Source organism: Cyprinus carpio, chromosome B15 (genome assembly GCF_018340385.1).
Source record: "Cyprinus carpio isolate SPL01 chromosome B15, ASM1834038v1, whole genome shotgun sequence".
Taxonomy (NCBI): domain Eukaryota; kingdom Metazoa; phylum Chordata; class Actinopteri; order Cypriniformes; family Cyprinidae; genus Cyprinus; species Cyprinus carpio.
The window spans coordinates 25,839,464-25,858,562 of NC_056611.1; the positions used below are offsets into that span (position 1 = coordinate 25,839,464).

The 19,099-nt window shown below is 33.8% G+C and overlaps 1 protein-coding gene across 1 annotated transcript in view; it reads right to left on the reverse strand.

Annotated features, from left to right (window-relative positions):
- Nucleotides 1-15,433, reverse strand: part of LOC109097337 (endothelin-converting enzyme-like 1) — a 36,390-nt gene extending 20,957 nt beyond the window's left edge. Inside the window, exons 1-6 of the mRNA XM_042740087.1 lie at nucleotides 15,137-15,433; nucleotides 7,637-8,372; nucleotides 6,473-6,739; nucleotides 6,324-6,392; nucleotides 4,888-5,069; nucleotides 2,353-2,529 (exon numbers count right to left, since the gene is read on the reverse strand). Of these exons, the coding sequence (XP_042596021.1) occupies nucleotides 2,353-2,529; nucleotides 4,888-5,069; nucleotides 6,324-6,392; nucleotides 6,473-6,739; nucleotides 7,637-8,254 (1,313 nt within the window). The 5' untranslated portion in view covers nucleotides 8,255-8,372; nucleotides 15,137-15,433. The remainder of the gene's footprint in view (nucleotides 1-2,352; nucleotides 2,530-4,887; nucleotides 5,070-6,323; nucleotides 6,393-6,472; nucleotides 6,740-7,636; nucleotides 8,373-15,136) is intronic.
- Between the last annotated feature and the right edge of the window lie 3,666 nt (nucleotides 15,434-19,099).

The window sequence follows — 19,099 nt, forward strand, 5'->3', positions numbered from 1 at the left end:
AAAACATTCCGCCACCTTTAGGACTCATCAGGGAAATTATGAACTTGTTAGGGCTAAAGTTCATCTCACAAAACGTATTCTTCCAGTCATAAGTTTGGGGTCAGCAGTACTTTACAAGTCTTTGAAAGAAGTCTCTTCTGCTCAGGCTGCATTTATTTGATCCAAAAAATGTGTAATATTTTTACTGTTTTACGGTTTTCTATGTGATAATATGATTATCACTGATTATTATCAATGTTGAAAACAGTTGTGCTGCCCAATATTTTTGTGGAAACCATCATACATTTTATTTTTCAGGATTTACTCAAAAATGAAACATGTTGCCTTTGCAACTAGCTGAAATAAAAAAAAAAAAATTTTCCGGTTAAAATATATTTTATTTCAAGTAACAAAAATTTTTATGGCTTTTAAATTTTTAAATTTTAGTTTTAGTTAACTATAATATCCCTGAATTAAAGAACTAATTTCTTTAAAAAAAATAAAAAAATAATAAATAAATAAATAAATAACTTTTTAATAGCATAGTAAATAAACACAGAAATTCGCAACAGTTCAATTAATAAAAATATACTTAATTTCTATAAATATAAATAAATAAATAAATAACTTTTTAATAGCATAGTAAATAAACACAGAAATTCCGTTTTATGTATTTTTGTAATATAAAAATATATTTTTAAAAGTTAAGTATATAGTATTTAGTTACATTTTATAAACAAATATAATGTACTTATTGTGTTCATATTGTATTGCAAAACACTTTTGCTGCTATTGAGGTGGATACGGGTAAAGTTAGGGACAGGTTTGGTGGTTTGGGTAGGTTTAAGGGTGGGTTAAGGTGTAAGAGATGGGTCAATAGTGTAATTATAAAAGTAATTACAGAAATTTGTTAGATATGCAATAACATGCAGGTATTTTTTTTATACAAGTACAATGTAACAAAAAAGTTTGTACACAATAAATGCATTGTACCAAATGATTTATTTAAATGTATGTACATAGTAGTTAAGGCCACCTAATATAAAGTTGGACCTAGTATTCTTTAAGTACTAAAGGAACTATTTAAGTACTAAAGGAATCATCGGTCACAATTAAGTGGAAACTAAGTTAAATTAAGTTAAATTCTCATCAATATTTTAGACAAAGTTAGCATAAACAAAGAAAAGACAAAGAGTGAAATTTAGAGAAAGAAAGACAGAGGTGAACAGACAAAAACAGTTCAAGAAAATTCAATTATTCTCACACAAACAGAGAAAATATAGAAGCAATGAACACACTGTGGACGGACTGGCAGCACACACACAAACACATGCACACACAGACTCCCATGAGAGAAACCTGACAGCTAGATACACACTAACCCTGTCACATCCAGCACTTGACTGCTGCTCTCTAGAGAGAGAGAGAGAGAGAGAGAGAGAGAGAGAGAAAGAGAAAGAGAGAGTGTGTGTGTGTGTGTGTGTGTGTGTGTGTGTGTGTGTGTAAACAAGTGAGGCCGTTGTGGGTCGATTCTAATCAGCCACGGCACAGATGAGTGTTCACCCAACAGTGACACCTCAAATAAAGCTACACACACACACACACACACACCCACACACCAGTTTATACTGTGCAATGCTGAAAGTGTGTCAAAAAGTGTTGCAGTACTTTTTGTCTTCATTTATACCACTAGATCTAATGTTTCATCCTTTCAAACTTATTTTGTCAGTCATTTTGCTTCAAGTGTGTTTGTGAATCTTTCTTTACAATAAATCCTCATGGTTTGGGGTCACTGTATGCGACATTTCTGTGACATTTTCACTAAATCTGCAATTTAATTTAATTAATATATGTGCTGCATTTTGCAATGGTTTATTTTTTGAAAATTAAGAAATTAAGAAAGCCATAAATATTATAGCATGATATTACAGTTTTAACGTAAAATAAAATTATTAAAATTATATTATTAGCCATATTGATATATAATCACAAAGTATTGGCCAAGATATGAAGTCATGCAAACGAGCAGAGCAAAATAAATAAATAAATAAATAAAAAATAATCACAATAATAAAATCACAATCACAATTTTTATCATAGAAATTGCAATTAATTTTTTTATTAAATGCAATTAAATTTATACATTTTTAATATTAATATAACGTATTATGTTTTTATTTAGTAACAATAATAATAATATCAATTATAATTATTATTATGATCATTGTTATTATTGTGCAGCCATATAGATATATAAATCACAAAAGCTTGGCCAAATTGTGCAGCAAAAAAAAGAGAGAGAGAGAGAGAGAGAGAGAGAGGGGGGGGTTGATAGTTTTTTAAATTTTAATTATGAACTTTCAAACTTCTTACCTTTTAGACGTGGTTTTAATGATGTCTGACACTGTCTGCATGTAATCAGTGGCCAAAACTACGATCTCCTCTTCCTCAGAGAAATTATCACTGAAGATCCGGTCCTTAGAAGTCGCTTCTTGTGGTGGTAAAGTGAAGAGAAAGAGATGGCAATGTTTATGCTTCTCTCGAGTGGCTCTTTCAATGAAATACAGAAGCCAGTAAACCTTGAGTGTCTGCCCTTTGCTTATTGATTTATGCTTCATTTAGGGACCATGTTTTGAGTTTTAAACAGAGGATCTGGCTTGCCAAAAAAGGATTGGCCTGTAGATCCAGCAGCTCTAGAATATTTGCCGGTTTGCGTTCTAATTTTACTGTGAGGCGGAAGGTCATCTGGGGGAAGATCACCACAGATCAGACAAGGCCATTATTCTTACGAAGCCGGAGAACATCAGGACTCTTGGCGCATATAAACCTGCTCTTTATCTTGCTCTCTGACAGAGAGGTTCAGGTTCAACATCATTGTTTTCTTTATATTTTCAGCATCAATGACACATTTTTAGATAAATCTTGTGTTTTAATCTGATTTATTTCTCGCATCCAGCTCTGCTCAACTGAAATTCATTCATATAGACAAGACAGAAAAAAAAACTTAACTAATATATTTCACCATACTTCCCCAGTTGATTGATTACATTGAGAATTGCAAACATTTTTTGTATTACAAGTTTTCTGAAATGCCATTATAGAATTAAATATGCACTACTTTGCATACATTTCCACAAAATAAATCTAAACATTGGATAAAGTCATGTTCAAAATTCTTGTGTGATTTTGTTGACATATTAGAGTTTAAGGTTTTTATAGAGAGGATTTTGGTTTTCTCTTTTTATCAGTCCATAAATCAGAAAATATTGCCAATAGCCAGAAAACAACACATATTTTCGACATGTTTTCATGAATGAAATGTTGTATAAATCAGTGTGAATAATATATGAACAAACCCCTCAGTAAAAACCTTCAGAATATAGAGAGGAATAAAACTCTAAGTTTTGGTGTATGTAAGTGCTGCTGAAGTGGAGAAAAAAACTCACCGCCTTTAAAGATATGCATTTTCATCATGTTTCTAGTAATAAAATGTTGCATAAATCAGTGTGAATGATATATGAACAAACCCCTCAGTAAAAACCTTTAGAATATAGAGAGGAGTAAACCTCTAAGTTTTGGTGCTTGTAAGTGCTGCTGAAGTGGAGAAAAATCTCTTTAAAGATATGTATTGCAATTGAAATCTACAGACGCAAATAGATAGCGCTTTTTAAAGAAACCCTTAAAAGTGTGTTTTGGATGTTTTCTTTTCACTAGACTGAAAGAAAACACTTTTGGGTTAGTCTGATCACCTTTGCTGGTAATAATCTATAACTACGTCATTCTGGGGTCAAAGAGCATCTTTATCCATTGACGGCCATTCAAATGAAGACATGGAACATCTTTTCCAGAAAATAAGTCACAAAAAAAAAAAAAAACTTGTTGAGAGAAAAAAGGCAGATGAGTTTCATCGGTGTGTAAGTCAAATTTCATTATTACATTTAGAAATAATGTAATATTTTGGTGTAAAATTCAACATTTATAAAAAAAATTTAGTGTTTTTGTTTTTGTGTTTGTACTTGGAGTTGTTTTCTTTTTTTGCTTTTGTTTTTGTTTTGTTGTGTTTTATGTTATTGTATTTTCTTTTGTTTTGTTGTTATGTCACAGTGATCTTTACAAAAATTAGAAAGAATGTTAATTAACAAATATTAAAACACAAACATGCTTGTTCACACAAAACAGTCTGTATTCATGTGCACATTTACCACACAGATTTATACAAGCACACATACTGGAGTTCAGAAGTATGAATCATTATAGTGATTCTGATCATTTGGGTGATTCATTTGACTGAACAGGTGCAAATACTTAGTTTAAAATTTATTACATAAAAAGTGTTCTCAGGGGTCTCTGTGTGGCATTTTAAATATTCATTTTGGTACTTAAATATTTGGCAAAACAAAGCTGTTCATCACTACAATTTGATTACATGTGAAAGTTATTTGTGTTTATTGGTGTTTCATGTAAATGTAAATGTTCCAGTTTGATGCCTTTATATTGAGATTTTGTTTTTCACAAAGACTTACTTAAAATTTGCTTTAAAAAAGAAATAATAAAAAAATATTAATATAAATATTAGATATTTATATGTGACTAAAACATGAAAAAATCATGCTAAATTGTAAATACAATCACATGATTTTAAGTCAAATATTAATTCAAATTAAATTAAAAATATTTATACATTAAATAATTTATGTTATTATTATTTATCACAATATCATTTTTAAATCTTGACAATGTATAAATTATTATAATTAGATTTTTACATTTTCTGAATAAAACATGAGCAATGTAATGGATAGTGTGCCTTTATATTTTGTTTGTTTGTCCCAGAAACACTTCCTCAATACTTAAAAAAAAAAAAAAAACTCAAATAAAATTTTCTCCAGTAACAAACAAATTATTTAAAAGAACAAAATCAAAGACTGATTAATTGGCAAACTGAACATCACTAAAGTGCACACACACACGATACAAACATTTGCAAGTCTCGTCTCCAGATCCAGAATCTCTCTGGATTTCAGCGTGGCGTTGTGAGCTCCCAGCATGCTCAGCAATCTTTCCATCAGCGCCTTATAGGATGCCAGAATCTGAAATCATTGAGAAAAAAAAAAAACATTGTGAAGTGATTATAATGGAAAAACATCTGACATGAAACTGATTTCATGGTAAAACTTACTATTTTATGGTTAATATCATACACAAAATCAAAAGAAGCAATTATAAATCATGTTTTAATGTTTTCATGGTTTAATTTCTGATGTTTACTGTCTCTAAGGTGCACTGATAATGAAAAAATCTAGATATACTGTATGACTTTATTTGCTTAAAAATACTTGAAAAGTACAACTTTGAGTATTACATTAGAAAAGTAAAATTGTGAGTACCTATATATATATAAAAAAAAATAAAAAATATACACAAAAGCAAAAGGAGCAAATATAAATGTTGTTTTGATGTTTATTAGTACTAAATTTATTATGTTTTTGTCTCTACTAAATTTAGTGATAAAAAGATATATTGATTTATTTTATTACCTATGGGATAAATATACAAAAAAGTGAATCTTTAAATACATTAATTTTTATTTATTTATTTATTGTTTGTTAGTTTTTTTATATAATTTGTCATTTATTACTTATCTGAATGTCTTGTTATGTATGTACATTTTTGTGTTGTTAATTTTTGTTTTTTGTCTCTCAAGGACATTGATAAAAAAATCTAGATATATGACTGTATTTTACTTTTTATATATACATTTTATTTTTATTTTTATAAACAAAAGGGTAAAGAGCAATTCACTGTTTTTATGGTTTAATTTCTTATGTTTTTGTGTCTTATGTCTTAAGTGTACTGATAACAAAAAAAAATCTAGATATGATAAAGATACACAAAAATGAAATCTCTGAACAACTATGTAAACCTTTGTATTTGTACTTTTTATTTGTTACTTATCAACATAGACTTAATATTTTAAATTTAGAAATTCTGTTGTGATTTCTGGTTTGATATGTGATCTGGACATGTTTTTTTTATGAGATTAATCCATGTTTTATTGATCTCTCAGTGGGATTTTGTGGCTTGTCAATTCTGATTTGTAGCTGTGTTGTAGCAGAGATCTGATGTCATCGGAGCATGAGAGGATCACTGCTGTGACTTCATTATTAAGAGACGCCAGCTCATCTGTGACATAATCAGCAGCTGTGACACGATCAATTAGACGTGTGAGCTCACAGCGAGAGACGGCGGGAGTGACAGATGGCAGTCAGACAGACAGACAGACAGATGTAGAGACAGAGTCCAGAACAAAAGAGCATATGGAGGGATGAAGAGAGGCGTTTCACCTTCACACTGTCTTCATCCTGCCCCAGATACAGAGTCCTTTCCGGCAGTGTCAAACCCTCCTGATCAATCTACAATCACACAAACACCAGCTGAAGTTACTTTGTAACAAAAAAGACACTCACGAACACTCACAAACGTGCTCTCTCACCCGTATGGTGTTGCGGGACGAGTTTTTGTCGTCCACGTTGACGGTGAGAGAGAAGAACACAGACGTGCTGTAAACTGCCTGCGTCTTATACAGCATCTCATTAAAATCTGGTCGCACGGGGGCGGAGCCACTGTCCCACCCCGCCCCTCCGGGAGGAGCTCCAGACAGGTCCCACCCACCACAGCTGTCAATCACTTCAGTCATAGGCCCCGCCCCCAGACGATCGATTTCCTTCATGTTGATGCACGAGCGATAAAACTCTTTCACCTGTGGGAGAAAATAAGTTTCCATTAAAATAAACATTCAAAGGATATTTTAAACATTTAATTTATTTGCAATTAAATAAATATTTTTTATTATCTTAAAAGATTTTTTTTTTTTAAATCCTTTTGAAATTTATTTTAAACGTTTGTTTTATTTGCAAAATAAGAAATATCAATAGCATTTGTATTAAAACTATATTTATAGAATGTAATCAAAAAATCGAGAATCGAACCAAGAATCGAATCGAAAGTAGTAATATTATATACAGTCAAAATAGAAATTATTCAGACAGCAGATATAATTGTTGATTTTTTTTACTAGTGGGTGCAGAACACTATAGTTCATTTATGTAAGTGAGGATAGCAAAATAAAGTAAACTGTGACATATTATACCCAAAAATTCTTCATACAGTGAACTACCAGTAGATTTGGGCCCAAAAATGATTCAGACACTTTGACCTGAGCATGTTTTGCTTAATTGTTTTTTCTTTAATTGTTAATGCGATCTTTTTTCACCACAGACTGAACAAAACGAAGCACTGCTTGGTAATTGTTAGAGCTACATTGGTTTTATCTAATTGTGTTCTTAAATCTAACAGCTGACAGCTTTTCAACCGAATTCATCACATACCTTTCTATCAAAGTTATCTGACATTATCAAGATGAATTTGTTCTGACAGTTTAACTCTGAGCTCTTCTCATATTTTATTACCATTTTCTAAACTATAGCCAATAAACTGTGATATAATGTGAGAAATGTTGAAGGTGTCTGAATAAATTTTGGTTTGACTGTATGTCAAATTTGATACAAAATTGTGCAGATTTAAATATATAATAAACAAAATGCATTTAAAAAAAATGCATTTGAACCAAGCAAATATTCTGTGTGTGTGGTTGTACCTTTCTCTCGGCACTGTCCGGCTCTTTCCTCCGGATCGGCGCCTGTAGGAGGCGCTGCAGCTTCTCCTGGTTCTGTTCTCCGATGGCGGTGATGATCCCGTAGCTCAGTTTATCCTCCGGTATCCCGTGTCTCCGGAGCCACCCGCCACAAGCGAAGCTGTAGAAGTCGTGACAGGGCTGGACGCTTGGGTCAACGTTCCCCTGGACGAAGCGCGCGGCCCGGAGCAGCGAGCGCCGCTTTACACAATCCTGACGACACTGAGAATCCTGCGCTTCCAGCGACAGAAACTTCAGCGCCAGCATGCATCCGAGAATCACACACATCCCCGCCGCGAACACTAAAGCAGAGAGCAGGCAGATTTCGCGCCGGCTCCAGCGGGCCGGAGCCCCGCCCCCGGCTCCACCCTTGGCCCCGCCCACACTTTTGTCCCGCCCACTCCGTCCTCGGTCCAGCGATCCGCCCAGATGCAGACTCATGCCGTTACTCAGCGTGCTGCTGCTGCAACGACTGCCGTACTTGATCTCCTGGAAGTCGTCGTAATGCGCCGTGAGCGAGTACGTCTTCTCCATGCTGACCGACGTCTGCGCCCGCGATTTGTTGGGGAAGGTGTGGAACATGATCTGGGTTCAAAGTACGGTCATGACCTTTGACCCTTTCAACTTTTGGGTCAGACTGTATCCAAAGGCTTTTTATGTCCTCGGTTTTTCAAACTGTTTTCTTTCTCAGTATGACCTGCTGTGAGAGAGATAAAAATAATTAATTACTTGATATAGTGTGGAAAATATTTACATGTTTACATATTTACAACAAAACAAGAGAAATGTAATGAAAAATTGTAAATTCAATACACCAATTATTTATTTTAATTAATTAGAGTCTGTGATTCATTGTAAATATAGTCATTATTGCATTATTTAGACATATAGGACCATATGATTTTTTTTTTACTAATTTAATTGTATTTATTTTAAAATAATTATTTGCAATGAAATAAATATATTTTTAAAGATCCTGGTGAAATTAACAAAGCAACACCATATGATAGATAGACTATTATATTGTTGTTTTTTTCCCGCAAATTCCTTTTTTTTTTCTGGGATTCCATGCTTTTCATTTAAATTTTTCTGGATTCTGTTTAAGTGATTTAACTAAGTTAGTCTAATCAACTGAATTTGATTGATATTGATTTTTTTTAATTTATTTATAACTTTTTTATTACAGTAATTTGCCCCTTCCCCGCCCAGAAATACTGTGTTGTTAGTTTTACTGCTTCTGTATTTATGATTTAATACAAATCAGCCATCAAAAATAGTGGTAATCAAATAAATGCATAAAACATTATCAATTTAGTTAACTTTTTAAAATGTACTCAAATTAAAATTTAACAATTTCTTTAATTTTTTTGCCAGACAAACTGCAGCACAACAAAAGTCTACTGTTAAAATTAAAACATATATAACTCAGCCTTATTGCATTGATAAAATGTTTTCTGTTTCACGTCACAGATGCCATTATATCGTTGTGTTTTAGCATGACGGAAACGTTTCAATGATCAATCAGCATTCACACCCATCACTATCTGTTTCAGAAGTCCTGATTAAAAAGCTTAATTAAAAACGGATCTGTCTTTTATGACAAGTCTCGCTTCTTAGTTCTTTTATTTGGCTTCTAATGCGCCTTCCTAAAGTTGTTTAGATTGATTTCAGACACTCGAGCATCAGAGAAACACTGGCCAATGACTCAAAGTCCTGGATCGATCCGAGAGAGAGACAGAGAGACACACAGAGAGAGAGAGAGAGACTCTGGGGAGCAGGGATTGATGGATGGAGAGAGGTGGAGAGTTGATGTGACTTGAGTGGGTAAGGAGAGAGTGAGGCTTAGCCACATTCAAACAGGTCCTCTCTCTCTCACACACACACACATACGCGCTACCCATCAACCACACGCCGGTAAACCGCGTCAAGCCTGCCAGACAAAGCTCACCTCCTGCAGAGCAACAAACCTGCTACTGGCTAATGGAGCTCAACACACACACACACACACACACACACACACACACACACACTCAGTCTGATCTCCGTCTGTGTTCACACTCGCAAATATATGAATCCAAACTATTCTAGCCACACAAGCTCAATTTCATGTGTCACTGTGTTCTGAAATGTATCAGATGATGGACATAAAACATAAAAAACACATCTCGCCATTCTTTTTTTTTTTTTTTTTTTTTGCTTCCGCCATAAAATAAAAATAATTGTAACCTTTTAATTGCACAATTCTGCTGTTTTTCTTGGAATTGTGAGTTTATATCTCGCAATTCTGCCTTTTTTTTTTTTTTAAACAAAATTAAAATTCTGTGTTTTTATGTTTTAATTTTGTGATTTTATGTTTTGATTTTAAATTTGTCACAATTTTGAGTTTATATTGCAATTCTGAGTTTATGATGCAATTTAGAGTTTATATGTCCAAATTGTTAGTCTACGTTGCAATTCAGTTTTTTTTTTTTTTTTTTTTTTTTTGCAATTCTGAGTTTTGAGGTTACATGTCCTAATTTTGAGTTTATATTGCAATTCTGAGTTTACATGCCACAATTCTGAGGTAATATGTCACAATTCTGAGTTTGTCACAACTCTGAGTTTATGTTGCATTTTTTGTTTTATTTTTTTGTTTTTTACTTATTGTGTTTTTATTCTTTTATTTATGGCTTCTTTTATCTAAGGATAAACTTACGATTCTGAGTTTGTTGTGATTATGTGTTAATTTTTTGAGTTTATATCTCACAATTATGAGTGTGTTGCAATTTAAAATTTGTCACGTTTGAGGTAACGTCCTAATTTTGAGTTTATATGTTGTAATTTTGAGTTTGTTACAATTCTGAGTTTATATCTTAATTCTGACTTCTTTTATCTAAGGATAAACTTGTTAGTTATTTCAATTCTGAGTTTGTAATAATTCGATTTCATATCTCACGAAATTCTGATTATCTGTTTTTATTTTTTTTTTTTTTTTGCAGTTATAAGTTTGTCTAAATTTTGAGTTTATGTGTTCTAATTTTAAGTTTACATGTGCAAATCTTGAGTTTATATGTCGTAATTCGTTTTTGTTTTTTGCAATTCTGAGTTTGTCGTAATTTTGAGGTTACAGGTTGTAATTTTGAGTTTATATGGCAATTCTGAGTTTATGTCCCACAATTCACAAGAGTTTATATGTCGCAATTTGCAGTTTTATAACATGCAATTCTGAGTTTATATCTTAATTCTGACTTCTTTTATCTAAGAATAAACTTACAATTCTGAGTTTGTCTCACAATTTTGAGATTATATGTCACAATTCTGAGTTTTTCGCAATTTTGAGTTAATATCTTGTAATTCTGAGTTTATTTGTTGCAATTCTTTATATTTAAGAGTTTATATCCCAATTCTGACTTGTTTTATCTCAGAATAAACTTGTGATTCTGAATATGTCGCAATTCTGAGTATATATATATATATATATATATATATATATGAATTGAGAATTGTGAGAAAAAGTCAGAATTAAGATAAAAAGTCAAAAGTCAAATCAAATGCCTTGGTGAGCAGAACAGACTTCTTTAAAAAAACATTACAAAAATAATCGTGTACACTCACACACAGATAAATGTTTCAGGTCTGAGTGTGTACTGTGCGTTGCAATATGTTAGCCAAGCAATAGCGTCTATGTCGTTATTTTAAATATGTTTCTGGCCTTTATCTTAAATCTTTCTCTCAGGCTCACACACACACACACACACACACACACACACTTCCTGTCTGAGTTTTAGGGTAAATATATGAGTATCTGAGTGCGTGTGGCTTCAGGGCAATTTATGAAAATTGATCCTGGATCCGTCCGGAGGGAAAGTTCAGTGCTGATGTTTTTACCAGCCATTTCAACATCCCACCGTCTGTGTGTGTGTGTGTGTGTATGTGTGTGTGTGTGTGTGTGTGTGCAGCCATTTCAACATCCCACCGTCTGTTTGTTGTGTTTTTTTGTGTGTGTGTGTGGTTTTGGGTGGGTTTTTTAGGTGAGTTGATGGAGTTTGTGTGTGTGTGTGTGTGAGCTGTTGAGTGTGAGTGTGTGTGTGTTTGTGTGTGTGTGTGTGCATGTGTGTGTGTGTGCATGTGTGTGTGTGTGTGTGTGTGTGTGTGTGTGTGTGTGCGTGTGTGTGTGTGAGTGAATAGAGACAAAAGCAAATGACAGAGCGTTTGCATTCATTAAATCTGTTTTTGTGTGTGTGCATCTACATTTCTGAGTTAATTCACCCTGTCACCTCTAATCTGTTTCACTGGACACACACACACAGGGAATCTTGCAGTAAGTGGATTGAAGACACACACACACACACACACACACACTGATGTCTGTGGAGGTGTTTCTCTGGAAAATGTCAGTCTCCATTCAAACCATCATTCATCAAATGTGTCTTGCTCTTTTCCTGTCTTTCAAACACACTCATAAAGCTCTCTCTCTCTCTCTCACACACACACCACAACACACACACACACACACACCACACACACACACACACACACACACACACACACACAGACACTTTCAATCTGTTTTACTAAAATCTGCATTATAAAACAGTTAGTTCTGACATAAAACCCATTGTAAAATGCAGATAACGCACCTGTGACGCATTAATGCAGCAGCCTGCTACAGCCTGCAGTTATTAAAGAACAATGGACTATATTACTTTCCAGAAGAATGTGATCATGATGAATAAACGTAATATGAGTAATATTAGTAAATGCAATATGAGTTTTATTAATAAATGTAAAAGTTTATTGAATATTGGCCTGTTTTAGCGTATTGCTGTTGGCATAATCTCTAAAAGTCTTGGTCGTCGTCCCTTATGTTTTTTTTCTAGCTGTTCATGTTCAAAATTAGCCATGTTTCACAGACAAACTCATCTACTTAATATTTCAAGTGTTTCTCCATTATATATTTACTAATGAATTGTCCATGTTACGTTTGTACAATGATTAAAGAGAGTAAATGAATACATTAACACCATATACTAGTAATTTTTTAATTTATATATATAGATTGTATATTTATTTTTGTGTGTTAATTAGTATTTTTTAATATTTTATTATAAAGTTTGGGCTAGTTTTATACATTTTATTAACATAAATTAAACTTAAATTAGAAAGTTTCTTCCACATAAACATTTAATGGGAAATTAGAAACTTTAGTACTTCAACTGAAAATAAAAGGAAATGAGAAATGTTGAGCTAAAAATAATAAAAAAATTAGCTAAAATAGTTTTTTATTATTTTAGTTTTAGTTATTTTAGTACTTCAACTTAAATGAAAAAATAGAAATATTAAGCTAATAATAGCTAAACTAGCTAAAAATACGTTTTTATAATTTAATTTTACTTATTATTAAACAACTTATATTAAACGAAAATGAAAAATGTTAGCCAAAATAAAACGTTATATAAATAAAATTAGTTTTTTTTTATGTTTTATTTCAGTTAAAATTTATTTTATTTTTTTATGACTTTAGTTTTAGTTCGGTTAACATTAATAAGACTAATTTACACAAGTGTCTTGCTTCTCAGATGCTTCAGAAAAACCTCAACAACGTCTCAAACTGAACTCACTCTTCTCAAATACCAGATTCTGACCTCAAAAGCCAAAGATCTCAAACATTTCAAGTTAAAATGATCGACTTTTGTTTAAATTCCTCCTCAGACACTCAAAACATAACTGAGACCTGCATGAGATATGAAAGAGCAATGAAAAATCCCTCTGGGAACAAATACAGATAAAACACACACTGAAGTCAATCTAGTCACACACACACACAGAGAGAGAGACAAAGTGGTGTGTGTAATGGATTATATATAACAGTGTCTGATGAATGACCATTTACACAACATGACAGCACTAATGTCTTGAATACAGAACACACTCTCTCTCTTTCTGTACACACTCTCTCTCTCTATATATATATAAAAAAACTTTAAAGCACTGCAAAGGAAAACCATCCCAAACTTTGTATGCTCAGTCTCTAATGTGATCTCCTGTGTGTTTCTTATTAATATTGGTGTTGTGTTGTGCTGTCACGTGTGGCTCTAACAGATTTATTCTGCTGTGCTCGGACTCGGGGTTCTGAGGTCCGTCTTATCAGCGCCGGACAGCGAGGGTCTCTCATGGGTCCCGTTTCAAGTTCTTACAGCAGAACGAACATAAACACACACACACACACACACACACACACACACACGTGTCCTTCAGGGACTTCCAGTTAAACTGCCATTGTATTTAAAACAAGGTAATTATAAATACTGCACACAAACCCTGACCTGAACACACACACACACACACACACACACACACACACACACACACACACACACTGTTTTTTAGTCATTCTGTGGCGCCAGACGCAGGGACAGTAACTCAATTATAAAGAAAGCTTTTGCTCCACCAGTGAATCGCTGAACACGGTCGGCTGAAAAAGACACCCACCGACCAGTCGTCAACCCGCTTAAATTAAACCCCCAAAAGTCAAAAGCATCCCAAATAAATTAATAAAGCACCCACACACAACATACACACATACACAGATATAAATTCATATGGGGATCATAATTTGTCTGGGGATCATAAACTGTGCAAAGCAATCAAACAGATCACCTGTCAGACACAGTTTATACTACAGTAACACCACGTTTTTTTTTTTTTTTTTTTTTTTTTTTTTTTTTTTGATATTCTATGTAAGTACAATTGGAAATCACACAATATCATGCTAAATATCACTGTACCATGGTATATGAATATGTCATCAAGGTAAATCTCAAAGTACAGCGGTATTACCATCATACACTGTAAAAGTTAAAATCTGACATATTTCTACTACATCGAATCCTTAAAAATGAATTTCATTGGTGTGAACTAATGCATTCTGATCTGTTCAGGTTAATTAATCATATGTTGATTATATGGAGTATGAGTATGAATATGGAAATCATACAAAGTCATGGCAAATCTCTAAGCATCCCGGTATTAAGATCACTAAACGATGTAAATGAAATGTTATTTCTAGCACATTTTAGGTACTCACAATGCATACATCACAGCAGCAGTTTTGGAAAAGCACAAATGCATCAAAAATTAAATATAAGCGACTCGTTTTGGACATTGCAACATATATGAACACAGTTCACAATTCAACTTTGGCACCTAAACTGATCCAGTTCTGTTTCGCAACGCCTTCACCTGTGACTCTTAACTTAAACTGGGTACTTTGAAATACCATGCGGCTCCGCGGTTTTACCGGATGGTTCCACCAAGACTTTGTTTGCAACAAAATGACATATCAGCATTTTGGTCACTCACACACACACACACACACACCTCTGACAGACAGACCTGCGCGCAACACACACACACACACCGTCTCTCCGTGATCTCAAGCTGCTGCTGAGGAGAATTCAGAGAGATTTGAGGAGATTCACTCACCTGGAGAAGACACGAGGAGCGCGGAACAAAAAAGTCCCAGAGACGCGGAGAGAATCACTGAGCGACAGCAGCGCGCTCCGCCAGTGTGTGTGTGTGTGTGACAGAGAGAGAGAGAGAGAGAGAGAACGCGCGCGCGCGGTCTGCACTGCTCTCTCCACTGCGCGCTTTTGTTTCTATGCGATTGTGTGTTTTGTGTATCTTGCGTCTCCAGAGTTATGTTTTATCCTCAGTTCAAGTGTGTGTGGGTCTCTCTCATTAAATATGTCCTTAATATGCAAATGAGGTTCCCGCCCGCTCATACCATTAACTCTCATACAGTTATTCTGGCTCGTTTCATCTTTCCTCACAGAGTTACATTATAACGCATTAATCACCTAATATTAAGAAAAGCAGCTATAACTTCCCTCGCGAGCGCGTTTTGTCTCCAGAGCTTCAGAAACTGTTTTGGTGATGCAAATGATGGTGGTATGCGTTCTTAAATTATGTTTTCTAAGATTTCTTTTAGGGCTTTTAAAGTTTAGGGGAGTTTGCAGTCATAATTAGCTTCATTTAAAAAAGCCCAGAGAGAATCTGATTTAATCTGCAATGAAAAATACCCTGAGTGGGCGTGAGTGCTTAAGTAGATATAGTTTGTGGAAATTTAGCTCAAGAAATAAGCTAAAACCTTCCTTTGGGACAATGCTCAAAGAAAAAGAAAAAAAGAAAGAGGAATTAAGAAAATACTGTTTTTTTTTATTATATGTTTATTTATTTCTTTTTTACTTTATTTGGGTGTTTGTGTGGTTATTTTAGTTTTATATTTTTTTATATTATTAGAATATTAGATGAATTTGAGTTTGTTTGATTTGGATTAAAATAACGGTTCATTATTGGCATTAATGGTTCCTTGAAGGAATTTTAACATCCTTGGAAACGTTCCACTGCACAAAAGATTTTTATAGTGGAAAAACGTTATTTCCGCTCTTAAAAATAAAGGTTCCAAAAGGGTGTTTTCGCAGTGATGACATGGAAGAACCATTTATTTATTTAGTTAGTTAGTTAGTTAGTTAGTTATTGGTTCCCCAAAGGACCTTTCAATGATCAGTTCTTAAAAGAACCATGTTTTAGTAGTATAAAGAACATTTGAATAATCTAAAGAAACTTTTCCACTACACTAATAAAAATATATTTTTTGATCCAATTTTTTTGTTTTAATATCTTATAGTGATGCTATGGAACACACTTAAAAATAAAGGTTCTATATTGGCATTGATGGTTCATTTAAGAACAGTTTACAGAAAGGTTATTTTTGGGGAACCAAAAATAGTTTTTCAGAGGCATCGTTGTGAAAACCTACTTTTGGAATCTTTATAAGAGTGAAGATCCATTTTTGGTTTCCCAAAGAACCTTTCAGTGAACAGTTCTTAAAATAACTTTTTTTTCTTAGTGTGAAGAATATTTATTAATAATCTAAAGAACCGTAATCCACTATAAAGAGCCTTAAGTGGTCCAATGGATGAGAAAGGTTATTCTTGGGTGGTTCAATGGATGTGAAGGGATTCTTTTTGGGGTCTTTAATGTAATTTTTGTGCATTGGAAGGGTTCTTTATGGAACCTCTGATGCCAATAAAGTAACCTTTAAGAGTGTAGATTATTAAAAGGTTCTTTATTAGCATTGATGTTTCCATGAAGAACCTTTAAACCTTTCCGTTGTTCAAACAGTTCTTTAAAATGGAAAAGGTTCTTTAAATGATTAAAATGTTCTTCATATTAAGAAAGAAAGAGGTTCTTTAAAGAACTGATCACTGAAAGATTCTTTGGTGAACCAAAAATGGTTCTTCCATGGCATTGCTGTGAAAACACCCTTTTTTAGGACTGTTCAAGAACCATTTTTGGCTCCCCAAAGAACCTTTCAGTGAGTAGTTCTTAAAAGAACCAATTTTTTTCTTAGTGTTAAGAACATTTTAATAATCTAAAAGACCTTATTCCATTATAAACAACTTTTGCACAGTGGAAGGGTTCTTTATGGAATGAAAGATGGCAACAAGGAACCTTTAAGAGTGTAAATTATTAAAAAGGTTCTTTATTGGCACTGATGACTCCATGAAGAACCTTTAACATCAGGGAACCTTTCTGCTTTCTTAAAAATAAAGGTTCTTTATTGGCATCAATGGTTCTTTGTATGAAGATTGTTGATCATTGGTTGATTAATAAAGAGAAAGGGTTGTTTATTTTTGGTAGATGATGATTCTTTAGGTTTTTAAAATGGTTCTTGAACTGTTTACTGAAAGGTTCTTTTGGGAACCAAAAATGCTTATTTTATGGCATCACTGCAAAAACATCCTTTTGGAACCCTTATTTTTAAGAGTGTGTTGCTCAGAAGGTTCTATAGATAACTGTCAAGTTCAATATACAATAAGAACTGTTCACAGAAAGGTTCTTTGGGGAACCAAAAATGGTTCTGCAGCATGTAGCTGAGTAAACCTGTGTGTGTGACTGAATGTGTGTGTGTTGTAAATGTGATTAGTGGGAGTGGCTGTGGAGCGGACGATGCACTCGCCGTGATTACCCCGTGCAGCGTGCACCCTGCATGCTAAAGCACACAAGCGGGTGGAACGCATGTGGCACATCCCTTTATCTGGATTTAATCACCCCACCAGAGAAAAACACACACACGCCGAGCCTGAAAAGAGAAAACAGAAGCAGCTGTGATTGTGTCCGGGCCTTAAAATAATGTAAAACAGCTTCCTTTTTCATGCATGCCAAAGAAATCTGAATTTCTCACAAAACATCCTGCCAATGGCAAAAGAGCGGCGCCAGCATTTGTGCACATGTGTGTGTGTGTGTGTGTGTGTGTGTGTGTGTGTCTCACTCCAGGGTGTGTATGACATTGGCTTGATTTGTAGGCATTGGTTGCTTTTCTGAGTTCCAAAACATAGTGATTGTGTTGAAGGGTCAGTGTGTGTGTGTGTGTAAGTGAAGTGGATGGAAATCAGGCACAGAATGTGACAGCTGTCTACTGCTGCTGCTGGTCAGAAGGGGCGTGGCTCTATTAAAGAGGCGTGGCTCACTGCCAGAAAGAAAGTGATTTCAGCTCTGTCACGCCTCATTAATATTCTGATGTCATTGCTCCAGCCCCTCCCCCACTATACACTGGAGATGAAAGTATGATATCATTCCATATGGATGGCCAGAGAGAAGACACAGCGGCCACTCGATCCATCACCCCTGAGTGCTCTCTCTCTCTCTCTCTCTCTCTCTCTCTCTCTCTCTCTCTCTCTCTCTCTCTTTTAGGCATCATATACACGTTCCCAACTTGAAGGCTGTCCAGAATGTAAGAAGCCTTATTATGCTGCCTCTTAGGATACACTTGTTTTGTATATTCCACACAAAACCAGAAATCTCCTGATTGGCTGGTTTTATGCAACTTCCATCATATATACTTTTTTTGTATATTTATATATATATATGTATTTTTATGTTTTGGTGGTTTTATTATATATATATATATAGTTCCATCATATATATATAATATTATAAAAGCAGTTCAGTGCCAAAATAAATAAATACATAAATGCCAATTTGAGAATAAAGGTGTATTTTATATATTTTGATATATAAATCTATAATTCCTTTATAATTAGTTGTTGCATTGTGTATTTTGTTTGATTGTTTTGTTAATGGTTGATATATTTTGAAAATGAAGTCAAAATGACCAGAACAAAGTTGTATCAATACGAGAATAAAGCCATAATATATTTTGAGATGCAAACTTTCAATACTGAGAAAAGTAGAAGTCAGAAAGTCAGAATTACGAGATATAAACTCAGAATTCAGAGAAAAAAAAGTCACAGTTGCAAGATATAAACTCAAAATTTGGAGGAAAAATGTCTGAATTGTGAGATATAAGCTCAGAATTTAAAAAGGTCAGAATTGTGAGATGTACACTCAAATTTGTGAGTTTATAGCTTGCATTTGTGAGAT